The 27,671-nt window shown below is 34.2% G+C and overlaps 1 protein-coding gene across 2 annotated transcripts in view; it reads right to left on the reverse strand.

The window, feature by feature from the left end:
• The window catches only part of LOC114331768 (mediator of RNA polymerase II transcription subunit 13), a 369,259-nt gene that overhangs the window by 22,333 nt on the left and 319,255 nt on the right, over positions 1-27,671 (reverse strand). For both annotated transcript variants that reach the window (XM_050659705.1, XM_050659703.1), the window contains exons 16-22: positions 27,230-27,425; positions 23,130-23,356; positions 16,868-17,059; positions 13,670-14,024; positions 12,534-12,745; positions 5,388-5,706; positions 1,856-2,150 (exon numbers count right to left, since the gene is read on the reverse strand). In XM_050659705.1, the coding sequence (XP_050515662.1) occupies positions 1,856-2,150; positions 5,388-5,706; positions 12,534-12,745; positions 13,670-14,024; positions 16,868-17,059; positions 23,130-23,356; positions 27,230-27,425 (1,796 nt within the window). The remainder of the gene's footprint in view (positions 1-1,855; positions 2,151-5,387; positions 5,707-12,533; positions 12,746-13,669; positions 14,025-16,867; positions 17,060-23,129; positions 23,357-27,229; positions 27,426-27,671) is intronic.

Genomic DNA, 27,671 nt, shown 5'->3' on the forward strand with positions numbered 1-27,671 from the left:
TGCGGTTGCGAAAGTTTCGCGTTGGTTTGGGGGATCCTTTATAGTCATATTTATTTTTGAAGCAATTTACAGATACAGCCCCGACGACGTCGTGTGGAAGTGAGTTCCAGGTATAAAATATTCTATTGGATATAGAGTTCTCACGACATTTACTGTGAAACTGTTGTCTGGCTAATTTGTATGGATGACCCCGCAATCTAAGGTCGTTACTCAAAGGGAAAAGATGTGAGAGATCTATCCCAAACTTTCCCTGTAACGCTCTATAAGCAATTATTAAATCCCCACGAAGTCGTCGGTCCATAAATGTAGGATAATTTAAGTAGGTTAACCGTTCTTCGTAGGAAGGACGACGACGGCCATAAGAAATTCTTGTTGCCCATCTTTGCACAGATTCAAGTCGATCAGAATCCCTTTGCCAGTCGACATTCCACACGGGTCCGGCAAACTCTAAAATAGGTCTTACATATACACTAAAGAGAGCAACAAAATTTTTTGGCGATATCTTAGAGAAAGTCTTAGATAATAAGTAAACTGATGTTCTAGCTTTATTGCATACCGACTGGATATGTTCAGACCAAAATAATGTTTCCGTCACAAGTACACCCAAGTCTTTTTGCTGCGAAACAGTTTTTAGAGAAACATTTGAAAGTACATACCGATTCCTTGGATTGTTTTTACCTAAATGTAGAACTGCACACTTGGATGTGTTTAATGGCAAGCAAGATGTGTTTAATGTGTTTAAGGTGAATTGGCAGATCAGCAACGTACACTAGGAACAAAATCGGCCCCAACACTGAACCCTGCGTAACGCCACTGTATACACTAAACATTGAGGAATAACAGTCACCAACGTGTACGCAAAATTTACGGTTTATTAAAAATCCTTTAATCCACTCAAGTAAGTTTCCTCTAATACCGTTATGTTCAAGCTTAAATAGTAGTCTCTTGTGAGGAACTCGATCAAAAGCCTTAGCAAAGTCTAAATATATAATATCAACAGGTTGATAACTGTCCAAACAAAGAGACCAGTCATTAACACATGTTAACATATTAGTAACTACCGATCTTCCAGGTACAAAACCGTGCTGGGAAATAGGAATTCTATTATTGTTTAAGAGAAAGTTCATAACCGATTCGCGAATAACTGATTCCATCAATTTAGCTGCAATGGATTTTACTTTCATTTTTAAAATATTCTTTATTTAAAATCTAATTTCAAAATTAAACAGACAGTTTTTCCATTCCCTCAGTTCAAAAATATTCAGCTACTCAATAGTCATGTTTTGAGGTTTATGTGTGTCGCTGATATACTGTGGAGTGTATATTTGAAGAGTGGAGATATATAACGGGCCAAGTGACAAAAATACACAATCGAGAAAAATTAGTTTTTATGAGGAAACGGAACATTATACTTAACAGCGGACACTATCTGTTGAATTTATTTAGAGTGTTTCCAATGCAGCTGTCACATGGCCCATAATATACGTTAACGGCATTGTTGCATAGACCATTATAATATTGAAAAAACAGAAATATTGATTTTTGTCACTTAGCCCGTTATATATATCCACTCTTTATAGTCTTCATTTATAATTATTGTCAATTTTGAGGTTAACCATGCTAACCAATTACTGACAATAATTATAATTATTGTCATCGAGAGAGCGCAGTTGACATACTTACCTCAATGTATATTCCCTATGTCAAGCAGAAAGATTTACATACTGTATCTGGCCTACCTAGCGCCATTCATTTTTGTAATTTCTTCCACGATATCCCCGATCCGATCTGATAGAAACAGACCCGATTTTTGTAGAAATAAGAAAAACGTGATACATAATAAATGTAGACGTACCTTAGAACATCTGTGGTATATTGAGAATCCAGCGGATGAGATGTGACCGCAGATTGTTGCAACAAATCATCAGAGTTCTGTTGGATGTTGGGGCTGTGTAAGTGTAATGCATTTTTCAAAAATGCCGGACACACTCCTTCTAGATGTGGACACGATGACCAGAACCACCGAGGCATCTTACCAGTTGGAGCCGTCGATACGAAATATCCTAATGCGAGTGGTTGCTGTAAGACCACCCCGACTTCTTCACTTGGTTCGATGCCTTTAGAATTCATTCCACTGATCATTGGTGTACCTGCAATAAAGGAAATAATATTCATATTAAAAATATTTATGAGGGAAGCATGGAGAACAGAAAAGATTCCGAAAGACTGGGAAGAAAATTTATTGATACCAATACACAAGAAAGGAGATGAAGCGGAATGTGATAACTATAATATGCTTATCATCAGTGGCATATAAAGTCTACACCGGGATAATAGAAAGGAAGCTCAGGAAAGAACTGGAAGGAAAACTAGAAGAAGAACAAGCTGCTTTTAGGAAGGAAAGAGGAACAACAGATAATATATACATACTGAGAAATATAATTGAAAGGAAAAACGAAATAGGAGAAGACATATATTACATTTATAGATATTAAAGCTGCTCTTGATTCTATAAATAGAGAAGTAATATGGTAAGTAATATGGTCAGTAATGGAAGACCTGCAAATCGCGCAAAAGATAGTAAGCGTGTTAAAAAGTACATATAGAAACGTACTTGCTAAAGTACAAATAAACGGACACAGATCGCCAATAATAAACATAAGGAGAGGAATAAAACAAGGGGACAGTCTCAGCCCAGTTTTGTTTAAATTAGTAATGGATAGAGTAATGAAGAGCGCTAAAAGAAAGTCAAGGCAATTACAGTCAACAATAGGGTACAGGAATTTAGTACCAGTGAGAATGGAGGGATTACTATATGCAGATGACCTAGTAATAATAGCAGACAATAAAGAGAAAATGCAAAAATGAATCGATATCTGGGTGGAAGAAATAGAAAAGTTGAAAATGGAGGTAAATGTAAAGAAAACTAAGACCATGATAGTAGCCCAAAAGAAAAGGGAAGAAATAAACCAAACGATATTTAGGTGCAAAAACGAAATAATAGAAACAGTCTCGACGTTTGAATACCTAGGAGTAATAATATCAGAGGATGGAAAGCTAGATCAAGAAATCTCGTACAGGGCGAAAAAAGCAAATAGGATCTACTATGCACTAAATAAAACAATATTTGGAAAGGAAGAAATAGATAAAGAAATAAAACTGAAGGTATACAATGCAATAACTACCAACTTTAATATATGCAAGTGAGACATGGATAAATAATGCAAAAAGAGACAGTACAATAAACGCAGCGGAGATGAAGCAGCTGAGAAAAATAGCAGGAAAAAAGAAATTGGACAGAATAAGAAATGAAGATATTAGACAAAGACTGAAACAGGAATCGATAATAACCAAGATCCAAAAAAGAAACTTAAAATGGTATGGACACATTAACAGAATGGACCAAGGAAGACTACCAAAGCAGGTGATGGAATCAAAAAGATATGGTAAAAGAAGGAAAGGGGGAGGCCAAGGAAGAGATGGATCGATCAGATTATAGAAATTGCACAGGAAAAAGGAAAAACACTTCAACAAATGAAAGAGTTAGCAAAGGACCGCAAGAAATGGAAGATATGGATAGAGGATGAATAAAACCTCTGACGCCCCTGAGGGGCATAAGGAGTTTCGAGAAAGAAGAAGAAGAAAAATATTTAATGATAAATAATATTGTATAATATAGGTCTGTTTTATACACTGCGCGTCATTAAAAAGAGGCCACCTAGAATTTTATAAGAATTTTTCAATAATTTTTACACAATTTATTATAATGACACTAAACTCCCACAAAGCAGAAACACTTTTAGACACCGCCAAACGGTGCTGACAGGTCAATTAAGGGTAATAAGTTTGCAGGGTTGATATCAGGTTTATGACTTTGTATAATGTACGTATTGTTTGTACCTTATTTTTCTTGGAATATGACTGTTCTGTTTTTCAAAAATCTTTCATTAGTGTACAGTTACAAAGAGTGAACTTGTGCAATTTTTAAATTTAAAACTTTGGCTGAGAGTTTTGCTAGATCTGTTCAAATCATTACTTTGATTGATACTGGAATGAGTCAAAGAGAAGTGGCCAGACATCTTTGGAGTCAGTAGTTGTAGGGTCCAACAAACATACCACCGATTCGTAGAGACTGGATCTCACGAACGACGATCAGGATCAGGCCCGAGAAGAATCACGACAGAGAAAACCGTTCTTTACAACGCACTTCGTTGAAAAATCGGTTCTTTTCGACTAGAGCAATCCAAAACTGTTTTCACAATGCTCACGGGTGAACGCTAAGCACTTATACAGTGAGAAGAAGGTCGAGGGAATTTGATCTAAGGGCTCGCTGCCCAGCACGAGGTTCTTTTTTAACAGCAGCACATCAACAACGTCGACTTTAGTTTGATAGAAACCATGAGCATTGGACGATAGAAGATTGGAAAAATATTTTGTTTAGTGATGAGTCCAGGACGGCTCAGATGGTCGCATCCAGACATACAGAAGACGTGGGGAACAATATGCTGCTTGTGTTCGACTAGTATGTGTTGCTTTTGGAGAAGGTTCGGTAATGTTTTGGACAGACATTTCATTCGAAGGCCGTACTGACCCGGTGTTTATTGATAGAGGAGTTTATTGTTTGTGGCCGAAAACTTTATTTTCATACAAAACAACGTGCGGCCACACGTAGCCAGGATGGTAACGCAATATCTGGAAACCGTCGGTGTGCCAAAACTGTATTGGCCGGCTCAAAGCCCAGATTTGAGCCCATATGAATTTGATTGAGCATGTTTGGGACCAACTCAAAGGAGAAGTAAGAAACAGAATACCTGCTCCAATAAATTGTGAGCAACTTCGCTCATGGCCATGGCGCTCATGGAAGGATGGGAAGCTTTTCTTCAAGACAACATCCAGAATATGATCGATCAATGCCACGTCGAAAGAGGAGTGTAATTCAAAATATAAGTGGTAATACAGAATATTAAAAATCACGAGTTTATTGTAATTTTTATAAAGAAAACAGAAAAAATGTATAATGTTAATTTTTTTAATTTTCTTTAACTTACTTTGCAATTTCCGAGGCAACAAATGATCGGACCAAAATTCAAAAACCGCCGTTTTAACCTTTGTCCGTCTACTAAAAGATGAATACTCTAAATAATATATTTAATTACGTTATTTATAGCTGCAGCGATTTAAAGGAAAAAAATTGCCATTTTTGACCCTTATTTGTTAATAACTAAAATTCTCGTCCGAACTGTGACGAGCATTTTTGTATTTATAATGTATTAGGTATATTGTACCCAAAAACCCCATTTGCAAAATGACTGATCAAGTGTCCCGAACATGGTATATTTTTGCCTTATTTCCCTGGAGTACTATAGATTAGTTAAACGAATTCTTACCTTCTCTGCCTACATTAGTACTCCCATTAGGACTACCGGCACCACCTTCTTCCCTCCGTGGGCTTCCAGGTGGACTCTGACCTCCGCCTGGAAAGGTTTCCGGCCAATTGAAGATGTCGTTAAAATCGTTCATGCCGTCAATGCCTTCGGGCATCTCGTCATCGAATGGATCGAATAATCCGTCGTCGCCAAACTCGGCAGTGATGTGCTGTTCTTGGAAGGCGGTTTGAGAAGACTGAGTGGTAGCACTGGTGGGGAATACCAGGATGTGCGTACAACTAACATCTTGTGGAGTAGAGAGCTGCGAGTTGACAGAAACCTAAAACAATCAATACATTACATATACCATACGTCCAGACATTTAGTTTTCGATTAGAGATAAGCGACTGAAGGAAGCGCTAAAATCGGCAACATTGCTTATGAGAATGAGTTGCATTGTCACTCGGGTGTGGGAAGCAGTGTTGCCATGTATTGGGTGTACTCCTACATCTAATTTTAAAAGTAAAGACACGGTAGATATACAGCTTCATCCTTTATTTGTAATTACGAGGATTACTCTGTAAACTCGTGACAAAATAATTTTCTATAAAAATTAATGGTTAAAGCAGTGTCTTTTAGCAGCACTACAATCTCCTTTGGAAAGTTTCTTAGATTCTTCTTCTTCTTAAAGTGCCTATCCGTTCCGGATGTTGGCGATCGTCATGGCTCTCTTGACTTTGTTTACCACATCGCGGAACAGTTCAGTGGTAGTTGTGTTATACCACTTTCGTAAATTTTGATGCCAGGAAATGCGTCGTCTTCTTCCCGGTCCGCTTTTACCATTTACCTTCCCTTGGAGAATCAGTTGGAGAAGAACGTAACGTTTTTGATTTCTCATTACATGTCCTAGATATTCTAATTTTTTAGTTTTAATAGTCATGAGAACTCTTTCCCCATTCTACGCAGGACTTCCACATTAGTAATACGGGCAACCCAGGATATACGTAAGATGCGCCTATAACACCACATTTCGAAAGCTGCTGTGAATATTTAGCATTCCAACAGACGGTATTTTGTTTTTAATGATTTGTCTCGACTGTTGAAAATGGGTCTCATTCTAACATATGCTGCTTTTCCTTTTATTATTCGCTGTTTAATTTCTGTTGTGTGGTCCCATTGGCTATTTAAATTGGTGCCCAGATACATAATATGTATATTGCCCGACTCTTTCGATATTATGTTGGTTGATATTAAGTTGAGCGTTTATATTGTTTTTTTTACTAACTGTCATAAATTTGGTCTTCTTTATGCTAAGAGCTAGTCCGTATCTGTTGCTGACTTCTGTTATACGATTTGTTAATACATATCTGTAAATTGTTCAGATTATCGGCAAAAACTATGGTGTCATCTGCATATCTAATGTTATTCAACCATTCACCGTTTATTAATATTCCTTTCGCACGACCGTCTAAAGCTTTCTTAAATACCCATTAAGAATAAATATTGAATAGTAGTGGAATACAGCCCTGTCATACTCTTCGTTCTATTACAATTTTATCATAAATTTATGTTTAAAAACAAAAAAAAAATCAAAAGATGAAACACACTCAGTGATCAAAAGATCCAAAGTTACTGGTTTATTTGGATCTTTAATTCTATTCAAAAAAATTTTCCCAGCCCGAAATAGTGGATGTGTGAATTATTCGTAAGGGGATTTTTCCACATTCTCTATTTCATTTGTTTGATTTCGTACGAGAGTGGTCGTTAAACCAGTAACTTTGGATCTTTTGATCACTGAGTGTGTTTCAAAGATCTACATCTTTTGTTTTTTTTTTTGCTTTAAAACATATATTTTACTTTAAGTAATTAGGGAATTAAAACTTGAGACTGTCATTGTCAGATTGGGCGTAGATTTACGCTCCTGCTATGTCTAGGTCTCGAATGTTGTTTTTTGATTGGAATGTGAAGATATTCAACCTCTCATCTTTACTGATAAGCCCAGAGAGGTTGAAGAGGGCGAAACACATTTCTAAGAACTGGTGTTTGGATCTTTGATTCTATTCAAAAAAAATTTCCCAGCCCGAAATAGTGGATGTGTGAATTATTCGTAAGGGGATTTTTCCACATTCTCTATTTCATTTGTTTGATTTCGTACGAGAGTGGTCGTTAAACCAGTAACTTTGGATCTTTTGATCACTGAGTGTGTTTCAAAGATCTACATCTTTTGTTTTTTTTTTTGCTTTTAAACATATATTTTACTTTAAGTAATTAGGGAATTAAAACTTGAGACTGTCATTGTCAGATTGGGCGTAGATTTACGCTCCTGCTATGTCTAGGTCTCGAATGTTGTTTTTTGATTGGAATGTGAAGATATTCAACCTCTCATCTTTACTGATGAGCCCAGAGAGGTTGAAGAGGGCGAAACACATTTCTAAGAACTGGTGTTTGGATCTTTGATTCTATTCAAAAAAATTTTCCCAGTCCGAAATAGTGGATGTGTGAATTATTCGTAAGGGGATTTTTCCACATTCTCTATTTAATTTGTTTGATTTATCATAAATGTTTGTGATAATTCTCAGATATTTGTTGTCAATTCCAATTTTTTGCATTAGAGTTATTAATTTGTCATGTTTTACTCTGTCAAATGCTTTCTGGTAATCAATAAAGCATACGTATATCTCACAATTTACATCCCTGCATCTTTGAAATAGCAGTTGTACAGCAAAAAGGGCCTCCCGTGTTCCCAGAGCATCACGAAATCCGAGTTCTTGTCAGTTCTTCCACGCACTTTGTATATATTGATTTGTGAATGACCTTTAGAAATGTTTTAAGTAAATGCCTCATAAGGCTTATAATTCTATAGTCTTCGCGTTTCTTCTCTACTTTCTCGCATTCTTCTTAGATTAATCACGAAATTCTTCCATCGCCACATTTGAGAGAAAACATATGTTGTTAATAGGCTGTTCAATAAGTTTTGCGGTTCGATAAGAAAAACACAATTTTATGATTTGAAATACATTTAATTATTCAGTTTAGTTTCACTAAGAGCTGCAAAATACGTTTCCACAGCTGTTATGACCTCACCATTTGATGAAAAACGCTTTCCTCGTATGATTTTTTTTTAATTATTGCTAGGAGCCAAATCTGGTAAATACGGTGGATGCTTCAACAATTCAAACTTTCATTCATGGATTTTAGCTATGGTCAAAATACTCACAGTGCATGGGCCTGACGAAAAAGGATTTTTCTTCTGCAAACAATCTTTTTTCACGAATTTTTTCCTTCAACTGTCTCATAATATTCATAATTTACTGTTTTACCAAGTCATCCACAAACAAAATTCCTTTTGCATTCGAAAAAACTGATGCCAACACCTTTTTGGCCGATTTAAGGACACGAACTCGTTTCGGAGCCAAAGAACCAGATTTGTTTTGATTCAGGATTATGGCCTATTTTGCGATGGGCCACATATTCAAATCGCGAGACGTACCTACACCGGAAAACAAAACTCCGGGTCTATAAAACAATAAACAATGCATTAGATGTGTTCTAAAGAAAAATATTACGTAGGATACTGGACCCCATAAATGAAAATAACAACTGGCGAATAGGGATGTTCACTAATTTTTAAATATAGTTAAATTCAATAGATTACAAGGTATATAAAAACGTAACAATCATAAAACTGTTTAAAAATGTATATTTTTTAAGATAAATGAGTTCATAATGTTGATTTTCTTGGAGGCTAGAAAAACGGTACCCTGCAGCGAGGCTACGGTCTAAGACGTCAGCAGTCGTAACGTCTTTGATCGACGACTAGTTTTGTATACTTATTTACTCAGTGTATTTGAATGTGCGCAGTTTTTTACGTATTTAATTATTAAAAATAATAACAAATAAGTGGTGTTTTGTTCCTGGGTGTGTAAATACATCAAAAAACAGTTCTGACAAGATTTTTATTACCGTTCCAGCCAATTTAAAACAGAAAAAGAAATGGTTTGTTGCAGCTAGAACTTAAAATAACTAACTTAAAGAACTAACTTAATAAAATAAACATTATAGAAGTTTTCCAGAGACTTTCGGCCCTTGGTAATAATGTAATTGTTCTTTCTGCATTTACATTTTTCAAAAATACTTATTAGTTTTCTCAGGATTCGAAAAAAATGAATGAATTTAAATAGCATTGGACCACGATTTTGCACCTACCCCCTTAAAGAGTAAATGAAAAAGTTTCGGGACCTCAAATGTGTATTCCTTAAACTGGGATATTCCTGAAAACGGGATTCTAATAATACATACAGTAAAAGTAAACCTTGAAATAACTACATGTGGATGTAGGTATGATTTTATATTATATTAAAATCATTAATAATTTAGTGAAAAGATTGGTTGAAATGAAAATGTATAATACCCAAGTTCAAAAATATTTTTTACCTTGGAACAGTTGTCAACTCGAAATACGAAACAACCGAAATAAGATCTAGAGTTGAAAAGGACATAGCAACATTTAACAACATGCATGAGAAATATTTTCACCCATTGCGACATAATATCTCTCCCACTAAAAATGCGGCTGCTAAAATGTTATTATTTCCGGTCTTGCTATATGGCGCAGAGGCCTGGACAATAATGGAAACATTAATGAAAAAGCTAGAGGCATTCGAGATGTGGGTGTACCCACGTATCCTCAAAATATCCTGGGCGACCCACACCAACGTACAGGTATTGCGTCGAATGGGAAAACAAAACGAAATCTCTTTTACAGTTAAGAAACGAAATCTTAAATATTTCGGTCATATCATGAGGCATGATAAATATCGTATACTCCAACTGATAACGCAAGGTAAAATAGAGAGCAAACACGGACCCGGAAGAAAAGACACTCATGACTTAAAAACTTACGCCAATGATTTGGACAAAAATCGATCGAGTTATTCAGAAACGCCTCAAATGAAATTAAAATTGCCATGATGATAGCCAACGTCCACAACGGACAAGGCACATGAAGAAGAGTAAAAATATTTTTAATACACCTAACCAAGGTAAAGTAATAACCAGTCAATGTATGTATACAATATGCATGCGTACAATGCATGCATACAACTTTCTCTATTTTTTTTTTGTGGAGTATTAAGCATTTATTTTTTTAGCTTAAAGAAGACATGGAAAATTATATGGAATATACACTCAGTAAAGCTGTGGTAGATTTATTTTTTTACAAGATACCAATAAATCATACACCATTGTTACATATACACTACAGTCGGTAGTTTATACGAATCGGCTTTCTGAAAACCTTCTTCCATTTTATTTGTTTATTTTTGTAAAACCCAAAATATGTCCTTACAAACAGTCTATCCACTTTAAACTAAACAAATTCACTATAAAACTCCACTTTAACCCCGATAAAACAAGAAAAGAACAAAATAAAATGACCTGAAACGTCAAACAGGTAAACAGTAACACTATGAGAATGGCGCGCGCTTGGGGTATGCAACTAGTGACGTCAGGCCAATAGAGAAGCGTTCTTGAAATTTAAAATAATGCTAGATTTCTAATAAAGATTTTTTATAGAAAGGCTTTTTCAATTTTGCTGAAATTTTGGACAATTATTCCTAGGGTGTTTCTTAATCGTTTTACATGTTTGAAATGACTTTTTAATTTTTTGTGAACATCCCTATTAGGTATAATAGAAATATACGAGCAATATAGCGAACCAACTCTAGCACAATACACTAAACTGCAGAGATTACGGTGGGCAGGGCACGTGGTCTGCATGCATGAGAATAGAATCCCCAGAAAATTGCTAAATGCAAGAATGCAGGGAAAAAGACCTGTTGGAAGACCTAAAAAGAGATGGGAAAATGAAGTCGATGAGGATGCCAGGAACTTCCTAGGTATGCGTTCATGGAAAAGAACAGTGGTAAATCGAAATGATTGGAGAAGCTTGTTGAAGGAGGCCAAGGCTCGATTTGGGCTGTAGTGCCATTGGATGGATGGGGATGGATTCAGGATCATGGTGATAGACACAAGTCTCATCCATAGTGATGAATCGACGCACAAAATCCATTTTATCCTTCAGAAAACGCTCTAAATGTGACTGGAACAGTCGGAATCGAATGTGTTTTTATTCCATTGTTAGAGAATGCGGCATCCATTGTGAACACAGCTTTATGGAACCCAATACTTCAGTCAAAATATTGCTTACACTACAAAATGAGATGCCTAGGGCTTCTACTAAATCTCTTTCAGTCACTCGACTATTTTCTATTCTGCATCTACTAGACTATCCTGTATTTTTTCTATGGTAACTGGTATTGTTGCTGTTTTTGGACATCCTTGACGTAGAGAGTCTTCAAGGCATGTACAACCACGTTTAAATTCAGCAACCCATCTATCTACTGTATTAATTGAAGACGAAGAGTCCTTATACACTTTCAACATTCGTTCATAAATTTCCTTTACCTTTAAATCTACCAAAAATAAAAATCAATCATTGCATGATACATGATTTTTCCATTGTAAAAAATTTGTCATTCTTTCTGTATGTCACTGTATTTTTGGGATCTCGGTTTTTAAATATTCTTTTTTCTTCCATAAGACAACGATTATGCCAATAAAATCGCAAAAGGTATGGTACGTTTAGCAGTAAATGGTTGACTTCAATGGTCAATACTTGTACTGGTACTTCAATAGTATAAAAGGCCCGGTTTCAGGTAAAATTTAAATATGTTTGAATGTTTGTTTTTCTTTAATCTTAGCAATTAAAATAGATTTAATTTATTTTAAAACTCATTTGAAAACATTAATTTCGGGTATATATAAGGCAAAGTAATATATTTTACATCCGTTTTTTTGTTTTTGTCGTCGTACTTATTGTAAATTTTGTGGATTCCTTGCTTTATTATAGGAGTACCGTCTAGTCAGTGTTAATTGTCAAAAGACCAACTCTGTCTACCTCGGTTGCTTATCGCTCCGGGTGGGTGTTAACAATGGACCAGGTCAGATAAATTTAATAATATTTACGACCGCACTAATAGAAGTCAACCATTTACTGCTAAACAAACCATAACTCAACTTTTTTTTAACATGTTCTTTATATTAAGTGTGTAATAATAAAAATTTTCAGAAAAATTTAAAATTCTGCAATAAAATCAAGTTTCTTACCTGACTGAATCGTTCATCTGGGGTAAACTGATCGGGCATGAGCCTAAGAACGGAATCTGGTTCAAGGCTGACTAGACAGGCGCTTAGAATACATGGAACTGAACTCGGATACATCATTGAACATTGATTACAGATCTCTTTAAGGTTTTTCGACGCCTTTAGTAGATTTTTTCGACTGAGTAACCAACTCCAACCTTTCAGTTCCCCATGACCTGTGAACAGAATAGAAATTTTTGTATAATTTAGATTCACATTAATAATATGGATGAATTATCAAAATACTAAATAAATGCTTTTAATTGTGGCGATGAACGTAATATTCTCTCTCTACTGACTTCCCTCCTTATGGAGTATGGGGCACTCCTGGGTTTCATAGCGAAAAGTGAAATATGGTTGATTGGCTGGATCAGCGAATCCTCTTCTGTTCTAGTCCTCCGAAATTTTCAAGTTCCACAAGTCTTTTCCACTCCTCTCTATTTCTCGATGTCTGTTTGACCTTGACCTCTCTCCATCTAAGGCCAATGTTCTTGTTACAGTTCTTCTTCGGCTATTATCTGCTCTCCCTCTTCTTCTTCTTCTTCCATCTGGTTGGTATTCGGGTGCCTATCTGGTAATATTATTTTGATCTTTCCTTAGCGTAAGTCCAATCCATTTCCTTCTTTTAATCGTGACTGTTATTTTCTCTCGTTTTGTTCTTCTCCATAGTCTGCGTTTGTTATCTTAGGGTCATATTTGGGTCAGGGCAGTATATATTTGGGATTTTTCTCAATGATTTATTAATAAAGGCAATAACTTGTTCAATATGAAAGGTTTTGTATGCTAGATCAATTTTTAACAATTTTTTAAAGAGAAATTTGGGATAATAAAGTGGATATTATTTGTTGTGTATGATGAAGAAATGACATATCTGGCTCAAATTATCAATCAGTTCTTTTATTTAAGGCTGTTGGATGTTTCAGGATTTGGCACATTTCAAGGAGAGATCTCTTATGATACTTTTGTTGTGTGCAAAGTATTTTGGCATTTGTCGATTTGATCTTTGATGGAAATGGCATGTACAAGGGCACAAGACGATTTAGAAATCTTAATGTCACTTTTGTTAATATGAAGAAGATTAATAGATTAAATTATTTTACCTATTCTTCCCAGCCTGCCAACAACTAGCCTCCATGGTCGCACACTCTGTGACATGACTCCTAAAATAAAGTTCATCAATTTCTCTAAGCCAATTCTTCTTGCTGATGCCTTTTTCCTTCTGCTTCGATTGGGAATATCAACGTTGATGGTGATGGTTTCGAATATTTCACCCTTTTCATCGGTAGCGACTGCTAACAACCAACTCTGGTCCTCGGAGAGACAGTAGCTAAGGTAGAGGACGGATGCTTGCTCCTGAGCGCCTTTGCTGAAGACGTCCGCTGGTTCTTGTTTGCCTCTCATTGGTGCTAGGATGTATGGTGGAGTATACAGTTTATAGGCAGCTCGGTTCTTTTCCTAGAAAATTAAAAAAAATATTTAAAAAGTGGGAACAGCAATGAGAAGTGCATACTTACAAGATACCGTAAGTATCGTGTAGTTATCAGACTAATCGAACTTGCTCAAAAAGTCCTTGTACTTAATGAAGCAATTCCATTGCTATTTTTTTAGCTTCAAGCATTAAACTCTTTCCTATCTATATAATATTTTAACCAATTTTAATTTTGTCAATGTTTTAATTCTTGTGGTACATCCATACAGAAATGTTTCAAAAATGGCTTTCCTTACTATATACTTTATATTGTTAAATGGTCAAATCAATATTATAACAAGGAAACATTTTTATGATTTTCTATTCACTTGCATGCGAAAACAAAAAACATCGAGATCCGAATAATGATTCAAAAGAAAAATAGCTTCAAACTTCCGGTACATTTAAAGAATCAGAAAGTTTATTGAGAAAAACAAAGAAAATAGAAACACGATTTATACAGAACGTTAATTTTTTTTTCAAGTTCGAAATCAGCAATGCAATAGGAAAAGCCGTTTTTATAAATAGCAAAAAGGGAGAATTAATAACAAATAAAGAAAGAATGTAAATAGATGAGAGGAGTATTTTGAGGAAGTAGGTACTAAATGTAGAAACTAAATCTAAATAATGAGTATCATACAGAAGAAAATATAAACGTCAAAATAATCGTCCATCCACCTTCTCTGGAGGAAGTAAAAAATAAAATAATTTTTTTAAAAAACGATAAGAGTCCGGGAGAATATGAAATAAATCCAGTAAAAATAGCAGAACCATTACATGAGCTCATAAAAATCATACGGGAGAAGGAAGAACAGCATACATATTGGAACAGATGACACTTAATACCGGTATACAAAAAAAGAAATAAGCAAGACTGCTCAAACTATAGGGGAATAGCCTTGCTGGATACAGTATACAAGCAAAATTGGAAGAGTACACACAATAAACAATACGACAGTATCAATGTAGTTTTCGAAAAGCAGATGAATCAAGTTGAGAATTTCACTTATCTGGGAACTAACATACATGAAAGCTGACTGAGCTGAAACATGAAAAATGACTGTGAGCTGGTCGCAAGAATACACAAAGGAAATGTTAAGATAGCAGTTTTACACAAAATCCAAGAATGCCAAAAATATTAGTAAATACAGAGGTGGGTGACAGAAGAGTAGGTCGACCAAGAAAGAGATGGTTAGATAAAGCAGAAAGGTGTGAAAAGAGAAAGGTTAGTGATAAGAGAAAGGTGCTGAGAAATCGAAGAGAAATTATAGAATTTATAATATTAACCAATTAATTGAAAATTAAAACTAGTAATTTTTTATTAGTATAAACTGTAAAAAACCTTAATTATATTTGAAATACTTCTACATAGTGAATATAAGAGTAAGAGGTATTGTAAAAGTGTTTTTTAAAATGGTATTTTACATATTTGCATTTATTTATTTACTTCAGATCTAATGATGATTGTTAGCTGGTTGATGAAATTTGAAATAAAAAAAAATTAAAGACATAATTGTTGATTGTCTAGTAGTTTCTAGCAGTTTCTTTTATAGAAGATCTAAACAATAAAACAGATTACAGTTCAGTGTATTTCCTTATCACAGACTTTCTTATTAAAAATTATATTAGTTATATTTGTTTTCGTATAAAAACAATATTTATTTGTCAAATAAACATTTTTCTCTGTTTTCTGTCAGTAGTAGAATGTATTTTGAGTTAAATAAATTACATACATTCTTCTTTTTGTGTCAATTAATTTAATTCAAAATAATTTTTCTTGGATACCCTGTATAAATAATTATGTCAATGTTAATATTACTGAATAGAGAATTGAATAACCTTTCAAATGAGCTAGCACACGACCCTTATTCCCTATTTAAAAATAAGGGGCGGGGTGTGGAGGGGAGGAGGTTGACAAATGACAGATGTATGTACCGTAAAAATGTGACCCCCTTAATTAAAAATCGACCTGTTTGGTCATTTTCTTAAAATCTAATAAATACTGCCAAATATCGAGGTGGACTGTTTTCTTTGACCCACTCTGTATAATGATTTTTATAAACAAGATTTTGAATTAGCCATGGGCTCAATCTGAATTTTTTCATGGAGGAATTCAAACAAAACATTCATAAACGTGGCCAACACCCCACAGTATAATAGAGATATGTAAATAGAGATAAATTTCTGATGGATATCAACAGTAAAGAAGAATCAATCAAATTTACAATGGAAAAAGAAAATAACAACTTAATTCCTTTTCTGGATGTGTTATTGACACAAAAGGATACAGGATATGTAACCAAAGTTTAAAGAAAACCAACCCACACTAACAAATATTATCTACTAATCATCACAATTAAACATAAAATAAGCATGTTATAAGGTGCAGAAACCTGATGAATAAAAGTTGGAACATTGAACCGCATTGAAGCTTTAAAGATGTAGGTAGATCTTTTACATGTTACTCGAAAGGGCACATCTTATGGTTATGTGGTCAATCTGATTGTGTGTTTGTCCATCAGGGGATATAATATCCATGTTACTTTATGTATGCGTTTGTGTTGAAATATACTTCCACCTATCACTAAACTGTTCTGGGTGCAGAAATCGGATGCTGTCTGTAGCTGTTGGTAAAACTCATCTTCACTCTGATAAAATACTCTTTAAAAGGAATCGAAACGTGATGGTATCGAAGACCTGTGAATAGACTCACCGATTCTCCTAAAAAATATTTTACCAAACCGAGAAAGTATACCTATATCGTGGGTAACAAATTAGTCACCTCTATTAAAAATCTATTAAAAATTTACATCAACAATAATATACTTACGTCTTTGCTTTTGAGGAACTGATCGGCCATCGCAGCTGTTCCAAAACCTGTTAGAGATTTAACATTGTTGGAGTGTAAAAGTAGTCGCCTACATTGCGAGAAGATGTTTAAAGCCAACGCTCTCATGTGATCGCTGTGTCGAATTCGGTTCCTAGCTTTGTTCAGCTCCACTATGCTTTCCAATGAAATTATCTAAAAAAAAATTACCATTTTATTAAATACTTCACACACCCTTAGAATAATCCATTGTAGACACTATTGGACATAGCATACTGATATACGACGGAGATTCAAGGGGAGAACATCACGAACAGGGTAAGAAATAGAAGAGCAGAACGGAACGATCATATAAGCCGAAAGACAACAAATAAATAAGTAAGGATGACGAGAGACGGTTCCCCAATAGGAATAGGAAGACGATCAGTGAAAATATAAAAGTAAAATGGAATGGAATTGGGACCATGCAAGTTCGACAAAGCGACACCTGGTTTCTACGCTCAGCAACATTATTCGCACTTTTAATTATATTGGCCAATTATATTAGTCCTGGTTACTGGATAATTGTCAAGGCCATAGTCCAAAAAAATTATAAGAAGAAAAGGTAAGACTAAGGTTATGTTATTAAAACGTAAGCAATTGTATGTAGTAAATAAAATTAGTTATTAGAATGCAGTACTGCAAGCAAAATACAATTAATTAAATTTATCTTTATATAATAATTGTATATCATATCAATATTTTGGAGCAATATATAATTTTTCTTCTTCATTGACAGTAGATATGAAATATACGTCAATTTGACAATTTCAATTGACAATGAATTATTTAAGAAAGTTACAATATTTCTCCGCTATTCTCGCACGATCGTTTCTCGTATCCCGTCCAAGTACTTACACGCCGTTAATAGAAGACGAGAATAGAACAATGGGGAACTTGCACATTTTTTTTATTACATAATAATGTTCAGTTTTGTATAAAAATGAGATTTCCAAAATTTCCCGCTACAAAAACTCATAATAACTTAGAAATACAAATTTAAAGTCTTCTTTATTTTAAAGTAGTTCAGACGGCCCGTGACGTCATATAGTTTTACATTAGTTTTTTATATGGTTATATCAGTGAAGTGGGAGGGTTATGTAAGTATATTCTTCTTCTTTTTCTTTAGTTTATTGGCCTCCACCTACTTGGGTATTTGGCCACAGCATCGTCGCGAAATATGGGAAAATATTTATATTGTAATGACATTTTTTTATCGTATGTCATTGTAATAATATAAAAAATATATCAGTTTGTTGGGATTGGAGTTTACAGTTTTTGAAGGAAAAAAGAGAAAGATTAATATGGAAAATAAAGAAAAACTTTATAAGTATTGTTTAGTGCCATTCTGTACAAGTACAAGCATCAAAACCCCAATAAAATATTTATTAGATTACCAAGGGATAAAAAACGCCGTTTAAAGTGGTTATTTGCATGTCGAAAAAAATATATTTCAGATAATACACAAGGTCTTCATGTATGTCAAGATCATTTTATCGTAAGTAGTCTGTTGTCTGCTTAATAGTGTTAAATAAAACAAGTATATTTTTTCATATTTCTGTGTTTTATAATATTGCCACTATACTTAATAGGAAGTGTGTACCTACTAAGTTTTATCGTTAAATACTTATGAGAATAATAATCAGAATAAAATCACAGTATAAAATTAGTAGGTATAATGGGAGTATAATATACATAATATTATATGTACTTACTTATCTGCTTTAACTCCCCGAACTTCTCCGACGGAAAAATTTTCACTCTTTTGAAAATATGTTAGCCACCATACACATATCAACTATAGGTAAGTTATCAGACTGCCCTTTACAAAAACCCTCTTCGGTCATTTTAAAAAATATATCTTAAAAACACTCAAATATATCAGAAATAGAAATTATCAAATATATTTATAAAACTTAGTGTCAGTGTCAAAACGAATGCCAAACCTATGAGCGAACTTACACATTTTTTTATTACGTAATATTATTCAGTTTCCTTTAAAAATAATATTTCCAAACTTTCACGCGGTAAAACCTCATAATAACTTAAAAGATAATTTAAAATCTATATATTTTTTTCTGTTTTCTGGCCTTGGTTTAGAAGAACCCTTAGCCAATGTAAAATAGTTCAAACGATCAAAAACGCTTGTGACGTTACATAACTGTATTTTCTACTGACGTTTATAATGTCTAATTTAAAATTATATACAATTTTGTTTACTTTGTTGGTGCAGAATGTACATGCACAACTATATGACGTCACTATGCGTTTTGGACCACCTGTTTTAATTTGAATTTTTAATCGTCTTTAGGGGCCAAACGAAAGACAAACAAAACTTTTTTTATCTTTGATATATGTTTTAAATTATGTTCTGTTGTGATTTATAACATTTTTTTCGAATTTAAAAATTTATGCAAGTTCCCTATTAAGCCTAATTACAAGACTTACTTTTTCGTGTCTGAATCCGACTACAGTTTTTCTGCCCAATATCGGGCTACGTCTACACCCTTTGTATTTGCGAGCCATAAATCATCGAGGGTGCACTGTGATGGGCAAAGTCTGTATACTCTCAGGTGCTCCACATTCTGTATTTCCCCACATTCACAAAGTGCGTCGTTATCTGCCTTGATGCCCCATTTAATGAGGTTCTGTTTTACAGGGGCAACACCTGTGCGTATACGGTTGAGTGTCCGCCAGGTTCTCCAGTCCAGGTTCATTCTACCAGGTCGTTCTGGATGTAGGGGGAACAGTTCGGGTGGTTCGACGCTGACATTTCTCATAAACCTTTTCTTTGATTTAAGTCGGCTGGTTCCTGGCGGTTCGTCAAACCCGTATAATTGGTGCCTTTCATCGAAAGTTTGCCTGAACTTCTCCACACATTGTGAGGCGCATCTACGGTCGTCTGGTGATGCAAATCCAGCTGCCCGGTACAGTAGGGGTAGAGGGGTAGGCTTCATTCAACTGGTAATTATTCTACATGTTTCATTTAACGCCGTGGTGACTTGTTAAGTGTGTCTAGATCTACCCCAGATGGGACAAGCATATTCCCCTGTTGAGAAACATAAGGCCTCAGCTGTTGACTTTAAGACCTGGGGGTATGCACCCCACTTGCTCCCTACAAGTTTCCGGAGAAGGTTGTTTCTCGTAGAAACCTTTTGTCTTGTGCTCTGACAGTGGAATTTATATGTTAGCGACCGGTCTAGTATCACTCCAAGATATTTGGACCTATCAGTATGTTCCAAGCGTTGTCCCTCCCAAGAAACATTCAGTTTTACATGCGCCAGATGGTTGTTGAGATGGAATGCACATACTTGGGTTTTAGTAGGGTTTGGCTTTATAGTGTGATAGAATTGATCCAAAAGATGGCATAACCCAGACATCCAAAGGGAAAGTTATCCTACAACACCAAATTGTTCTATATGGTCCACATAATGTTCAGAAAAAAGTCATAAACACCTTGGTAGTGAGGAGGCATCGGACTGGGAAAGTGACACATCTCAATTAAGTCAACATTAAGATTTAAGTTTCTACTTCAAAAGAATATTGATGGATTTATCCATCGCCTAGCTATGCTCCAACATCTTTCTCTAAATTCCAGCATCTATACTGCAGAGCTCTTTGGTTTGTTTAAAGCCATCAAACGTGTAAATATTAAAAACCTCCCTTGATGTCTAGTCCTTTCTGACTCTCTTAGCATAGTCAAAGCTATGCAAAATATATACCACAAACAACCCATTGAGAAAAGAATCAAGGCCGAACTAATGGAAGCTCAAGAAAGTTTCAGAAGAATCTTCCTGTGGATACCATCTCACATAGGCATAGAAGGAAATATGAACAAGCAGAATACTAGTGCGCGTAACGCTATCACTAATGATGTATCAGAAAGAGAGTGTCAGAGTGTCGCTAGCGATCTGAAAGTTCATTTCAAAAATAAAGTGTTAGTGCGAGGAATCCAATTATTGCTCCAAAGGTTTAATTGTTTACAAATTGTAATTAATGTTTACCAATTTTTGATTTAATATTGTTACAAATGTTACAGAAATGTCGCTAATAACCTTCGGGTGGATGCGACTTTGTCTTTAAAAATAAAAAAAAAAAACTTTAAAAGAAAAGAAAACACAACTAGCATCTTTAAAATCGTGGTACTGTATGGACGTGAAACCTGGCAACTGAACAAGCGAGCAGAAGTTGCTCGCACTGGAAATGGACTTCTGGCAAAGAACAGCCTGTGTCTCTATATAACGAATGAACGAGTACGAGATCAGTGACGGCTGATCAGGATCGGCAGTGTCGGCAGTGCCGACCCACACATTTATGGACACATTATAGATTTTTTTAAATATTTAATTTAATCAGAGTTGATGATATTCGTTTCTGTGAAATAAAAAAATATCTGTGAGATAATACAGACTAAATTTTATTCATTGTTTTTAAAAGAATTCGATCGATCCGATACGTTAAGTGATCCCTGTGCGCTGTGAGAAATAAACTTTTCAAATTAATGATCCTATAGCCATGCACCCGATTGCGATAGGCCCGCTTCGGCAAGCCGTCCCCAGATTGACGATTTGCTTGTAATAAGAAGCTATGGAATATTAGCCGATAGGCAACCAATTATACATTCCCCGTATTCATTTGAATGGCAAGTCCGGCAGATACCAATCTGCCGATCGGTGATCGGCAAACGGCAGCAGAGCACGTACGCTAGCGCGCCCGGGATGAAACTATGAAATAAAAGTAGTCTTACGTCGTTTAATTATTGATATTGTAGTTTTTTAAGTTGCCAGGAATTACCATTTAGGGGACAGGATGAATCAGAGCATTTGTTAAATCAAGTTAATTATAGAGAACAAATAAAATTGTTTAACAAATACGATCTGGAATTTTCTATTTTACTTTCTGTCTCGAAGAGATTTAGTGACGTACCTAAAACAGCACAGAATGAAAGAATCAATTAGTAGTTACATTTTGATCCTTTTCGGTAGAAGTAGACGAAACTACTGATAGAGGTAACATGTCATTCACAATTATCAATTATTCTTCGATACGCGTTACGTCTAATATTTATGAGAGGTTTTTAGGTTTTCAGACGTGAGTAGAAGCCATAAGACACAATATATTTTTGGTATTTTAAGGACAGATTAAAATTTTTTGATATCAAAAATAAATTGGTAGGCAAACTTATGACGCCGCTGCCTTGATGTCCGGTGAATTGTATGGTCTACAGGCATAAGTTAAAACTATTACACCCCCGCTTTATTTACCACTGTCATAAGTCATTTACCTCTATAACGATTCAAAATTTAAAAGTTACGCCAAAGAATTTTCAAAATATCTATTAGAGAAGTTCATTAAAAATTATCCATCATACTTTAATCAGATAACATAAGAAAATGAAATTTTATATGCTGATTCAAATATTTTCGGAAGGTGGGATAAGTTACAAAATATGTATAATTTTATATACTGCAATTCATTAGGTATAACAAACTGTTCCCCAAATTAATAAATTATTGTTCTCAAATGTGGGCCAATTCTGCCTCAAATGAATGGGATTTCTCTTGTCTCAAAAGAGTCAAAACGTATTGTCGAAACACCATGAAACAAGAGAGAATGTCAAACTTGTCTCAAATTTCAAATGTCAATAGGATTTTAAAATCTCTCCAAAACAGTAATAAATTTTACAATGACGTTATAACCCATTTACTACTTCGAAACAACATAGCCTAGAGTTAATTTATAAACAGGTTTAGGTTCTAAATTTATAGGAAAAAACAAAAAAAAAAACAAAAAAAAAACAAAAAAATTAAAAAAATAAAAATTAACAAAAACCAAAAATCTCCTTGAAATTGAAGCCTTTTAATTAGATGACATACCTATCTGAGGAGACAAAACTTTGCCGAACCTGTCCCTAAAGCCATGAGCCGCCACTGTACGAGATATTATGAATAGGAAAACAAAAATAATTGAAGAAATCCAAGAAAAACAACTTTATTGGTATGGCCATGTACAAAGAATGGAGGAACATCGACTCCCAAAGCTAATAATGGAATGGCAGCCCCCGGAAAGAAGGAAAAGGGACAGACCGAAAACAACCTGGATAAGTGGAATCCAGAAAGCCATGTCTGAGAGAGATCTCCGACCAGGAGATTGGACAGATCGACGCGGCTGGAAAATAGGAACCGGAATGCGCAGGATGCTATAAACCGGTGTTATATATATTTACCTGAACACTAATATTATTCCTGATACTTTCCGGAACAGCTGCTAGAATAGACTGGTAACATCTCAAAAGTGCCAAACAAGCCAACCTCTGTAGTTCAGGTTGATCAGAGCCAAGCGTGAAAGGCTCCACGAGATAAACGATTACGGATGGTACTTCTCTCTCATCATCGTCGTGTGATACTGGGTCAGAATTATTTAATGGAGATGAGTCTTTTAGGCCATCGCCATCTGGAAAAATAACAAAAATTTTATAATTAAACATAAAAAGTTCTAATAGTAATTACTTAAATTATGTTATCTCTTTAAATCATAATTAATTTAGAAGATTAAATCTTACAAGATATAATCTAAAACTAAGTAATGGACATGATAATATATCCCCTATCTTCATATTTAATTGTAGATTTATTTTCAGTTACATGTATGTATTTTACAAAAAATATTTAGTGTACCATTGAGTTTAGGAGTTTTTCCAGAGATATGGAAGAAAAGTCCATAACTTATTACCCCAGTCCATAAAAGTGGCAATAGAGAAAATATTGATACAGAAATATTGAAAACTACCGAACCATATCTAAAATTTCAATTTTTGCTAAATATTTTGAAGGATTTGTAGCATAGAGATAATATATTAACATACGGGGTGATTGATTAGTAGGGTAAAGCTCAATAGCTCCGCTATAGTAATAGATAGCAATAAAAGTTAATAACAAAAATTTTAGCCACCTTTCAGCTTCACATTACAAAATTAGTAAGAATGTTACAGGGTGTTCGATAACACAGTGGCAGACCAAACTTATGTTTTTTTTAAATGGAACACCCTATATTTTATTTTATATTCGAAATCCTGTTAACTTCTCCATCACAAAAATATAAAGGTTTGTTATGTTATACAGGGTATTTACAAAGTTATAACCAATTTTATATGAAAATCGTAACAAGATCAACTCCCTGTATAAATAAAAATAAGCAAAACAACAATGGTTTATTAATGCCATATTTTTTAACGTATTGTCAAAATTTTCAAGAATGGTCGATATTCACATTTTTCTTTATATCAAATACAGGGTGAGTCAAAACGCAAGTACATTATTTTCTCAGTAATTTTAAATGGAACACCCTGTATTTTATATCACTATTGAAAAGTACCATTACCGTACTTTAATTTTTAGAAAACATTCCCTATGTCTAAATTTATTAGTTTTCGAGATATTTTCATTTTTCAATGGACCAGTAGCGTGGCCACCCAAATCACCAGAATTTAATAAACTGGACTGATTTTTTTGGGGTTACGTTAATAATGAAGTTTATAAAATACCTCCAACAACAAGGGATGAGATGAAAAATAGAATACAAAGTGTATTTCCATGTGTTAATTTACAAATGCTCCGTAGAGTAAGTAGCTCATTCAATGATCGTTTTTAGGTGTACATAAATGTGTTAGGGAGATAATTTTGAACACCTTATGTAATTAAATATTAAAAATATTTTATTAAAAGTAGCTTCTAATTTTTTCAAACATGTTTTTTTGCAAAATGTATTACTGATAAATTATGTTTCGTTCTTGTTACATTTACATACAAAAGTAGTGTTTAATTGTCTTCACAAAATATTGTATTTTGTGTTTGTGTTTTTTGTAAAATTTATTACTAATTTTCTTTGTTTATTTGTTGCATTTACATAAAAAGATAGTTTTTAATTGTTTCAAAAATGTTGCATGTAGTGGTTGTGTTTTTGTTTGTAAAATGTATTACTAATAAATTATTTTTATTTCTTTATTTGCTACAGTGTTACATTGATTACCGGATTGATAATCGGTAATCTTCAATTGTCAATTCAGTCATGGCTTACTTAAAATTTAGATAAATTTAAACACCTAAAATAATTTGCTCTGAAAAATGAAAATATCTCGAAAACTAACAAATTTGGGCATTGGGAATGTTATATAAAAATTAAAGTACGTTAATGTTACTTTTCAATAGTGATATAAAATACAGGGTGTTCCATTTAACATTACTGAGAAAATAATGTACTTGCGTTTTGACTCACCCTGTATTTGATATAAAGAAAATTAGCAATATCAATAATTCTTAAAAATTTTGGCAATAAATAAAAAAATATGGCATTAATAAACCATTGCTGTTGTGCTTATTTTTATTTATACAGGGAGTTGAACTTGTTACGATTTTCATAAAAAATTGGTTATAACTTTGTAAATACCCTGTATAACATAACTTTTATATTTTTGTGATGGAGAAGTTAACAGGATTTCGAATATAAAATAAAATATAGGGTGTTCCATTTAAAAAAAAATAAGTTAGGTCTGCCACTGTGTTATCGAACACCCTGTAACATTCTAACTAATTTTGTAATGTGAAGCTCAAAGGTGGCTAAAATTTTTGTTATTAACTTTTATTGCTATCTATTACTATAGCGGAGCTACTGAGCTTTACTCTACTAATCAATCACCCTGTAGAGTGAGCCTACCCTCCGCGCTTCCTGACGACAAGATCTCATGGACTGGTTTGGTGCTATCTCTTTCTACCACATTGTATCGAGAAACTAAGATGACATTCAGTGTGAGTATAGGCACGGAAGGGGAGGATTACTGTCGCAACTTTACTATGCATAAGAGTGAAACAGCATCGAGCCAAATAAAAAAGATGGTGTCATCACTTCGCTCTGAATAACACTCTGTCTATGATAATATAAGTCTATGATTTGTAGCTGCAAAACTAGGTCTTTTATTGAATTCTACTTTAATGCCCGACTAACATGGGTTTATTCAGGGACGTTATACTGTACCCTGTTTTTAAACTAGGAGTAATTCAAATTTACTTCGCCGTTTGCAATTGGTCCAACCTCAGGCAAGTTTACACCACTGCTATGAAATTTTAACATTACTGACATTTATGAAATTTCTATTACTATAGTCTGTTTTTAAACCAAGAGGAGTAATTCAAATTTCCCGCGCCGTAAAGCTTGTTTGTAATTGGTCCAACCTCAGGCAAGTTGACACTAATGACATTTATAAAATTTTGACACTATTGGCATTTCATAGGTTAATTAAATTATATAGTCGGTTCGCTAAACTCGAACACAACTGGCTAGTGATTTTAGTAGGTAATTTTTTTGTTTTTGGCCAATTTTGCCAAAATTGTCAAAATTACTAACTATTTAGTCATTAACTATTTAGTAATAATTTTTTTGCCAATTTTACCAAATTGGCAAAATTACTTACTAAAATCACTAGCCAATTGTGTCCGAGTTTAGCGAACCGACTATATCAGCGATTTTTTGTATTTTCTGCGTTTTTCTTTTAATTTTTAGATTTTTAGTGTTTTTTATATAATTAAAAACAGTTGTTTTTAGAACTCTTTAGCGACGTATTAGTATACTATAATATTTATGAATTACCGTCAAAGGCCGATATGATCAACCATAAGAGGAGATGTATTTGGTGATATTTCTAGTGACTTTCTTGGGTGTGAATCTGTCTTTTTAGTTTACTCCTCTTGGTTTGAAGACAAAGCTTAGTCATTTTATGAGGTATTTAAGTTGAATCTGCTATTATGTTTTCTGCGTCATTCCTTCAATTCTTAGATGTTTAGTCTACATTTATATAAAAAAAAACACTTATTTTTAGCAGTCTTTAGCGGCGTATTAATATAACAATATTTATGGATTACCATCGAGATTTTTCTAGTCACATTATTGGTGTGAATCTGTCTTTTGAGTTTACTCCTCCTTGTTTGAAAACAGGGTATACTAATATTTTAGTTTTGGAAGAATTTTTGTTAGATGCTTTTGAAGGGTATGATAATTATTAGATTGTAAAATATACTGACTTCTCCAAGTGTTCTTGACTTTTTATAGATTGCAAGAAAAAATACATTCACATCATCAATTTTTAGTAGGTTCATTATTAACGCATCGAGTGCCACCATGTATAAAAAAATCCGGCCTTTTTTTAAGCTGGTTAAGCTGATTCATAACGGTGCATAACGCATGTCCACCATGGCCACTGGGGATATTTTTTTTTCTTGATAATGGCGAATACGTTATATCCACCATGGCACTCTAAGTGTTAAATTTGTTTACCTTGATCGCTTTTTGGTGTTGGAGCTTTGTCCGAAATAGAAGAACTAGATGATTGGCTTCCTGCATTTTCTGGTGTACTTGGTGGAGGCATAGGACTTGGTGTTGGTTGGTCTGTAGTACTATCTTGAGGTGGATCCAGCAACGTCTTATCCATAGGAACTTGCTGGAGATGAGGCGCTAGGTGATGTTTACAAACCTAAAAATATTTTATTATTTGCATGGTATTTCTATAAGGTCTCAACACAATTCAACAAAAATTCTCTTAAGGGTGGGGTGGGGGGGGGAGGTGGGTATTGTTTGAAATCAACATTTCAAGCACATTGTTGTGATTTTTTTGAAACTATGGTAGAATTATTTTAAATTACACAAACATATTTAATAATCTTCAAAGAATATTAAAAAAAATTCAAAGCAAAATATTGAAAAACAGGCGAACGATGGC

The sequence above is a fragment of the Diabrotica virgifera genome, chromosome 8, assembly GCF_917563875.1.
Source record: "Diabrotica virgifera virgifera chromosome 8, PGI_DIABVI_V3a".
NCBI lineage: Eukaryota > Metazoa > Arthropoda > Insecta > Coleoptera > Chrysomelidae > Diabrotica > Diabrotica virgifera.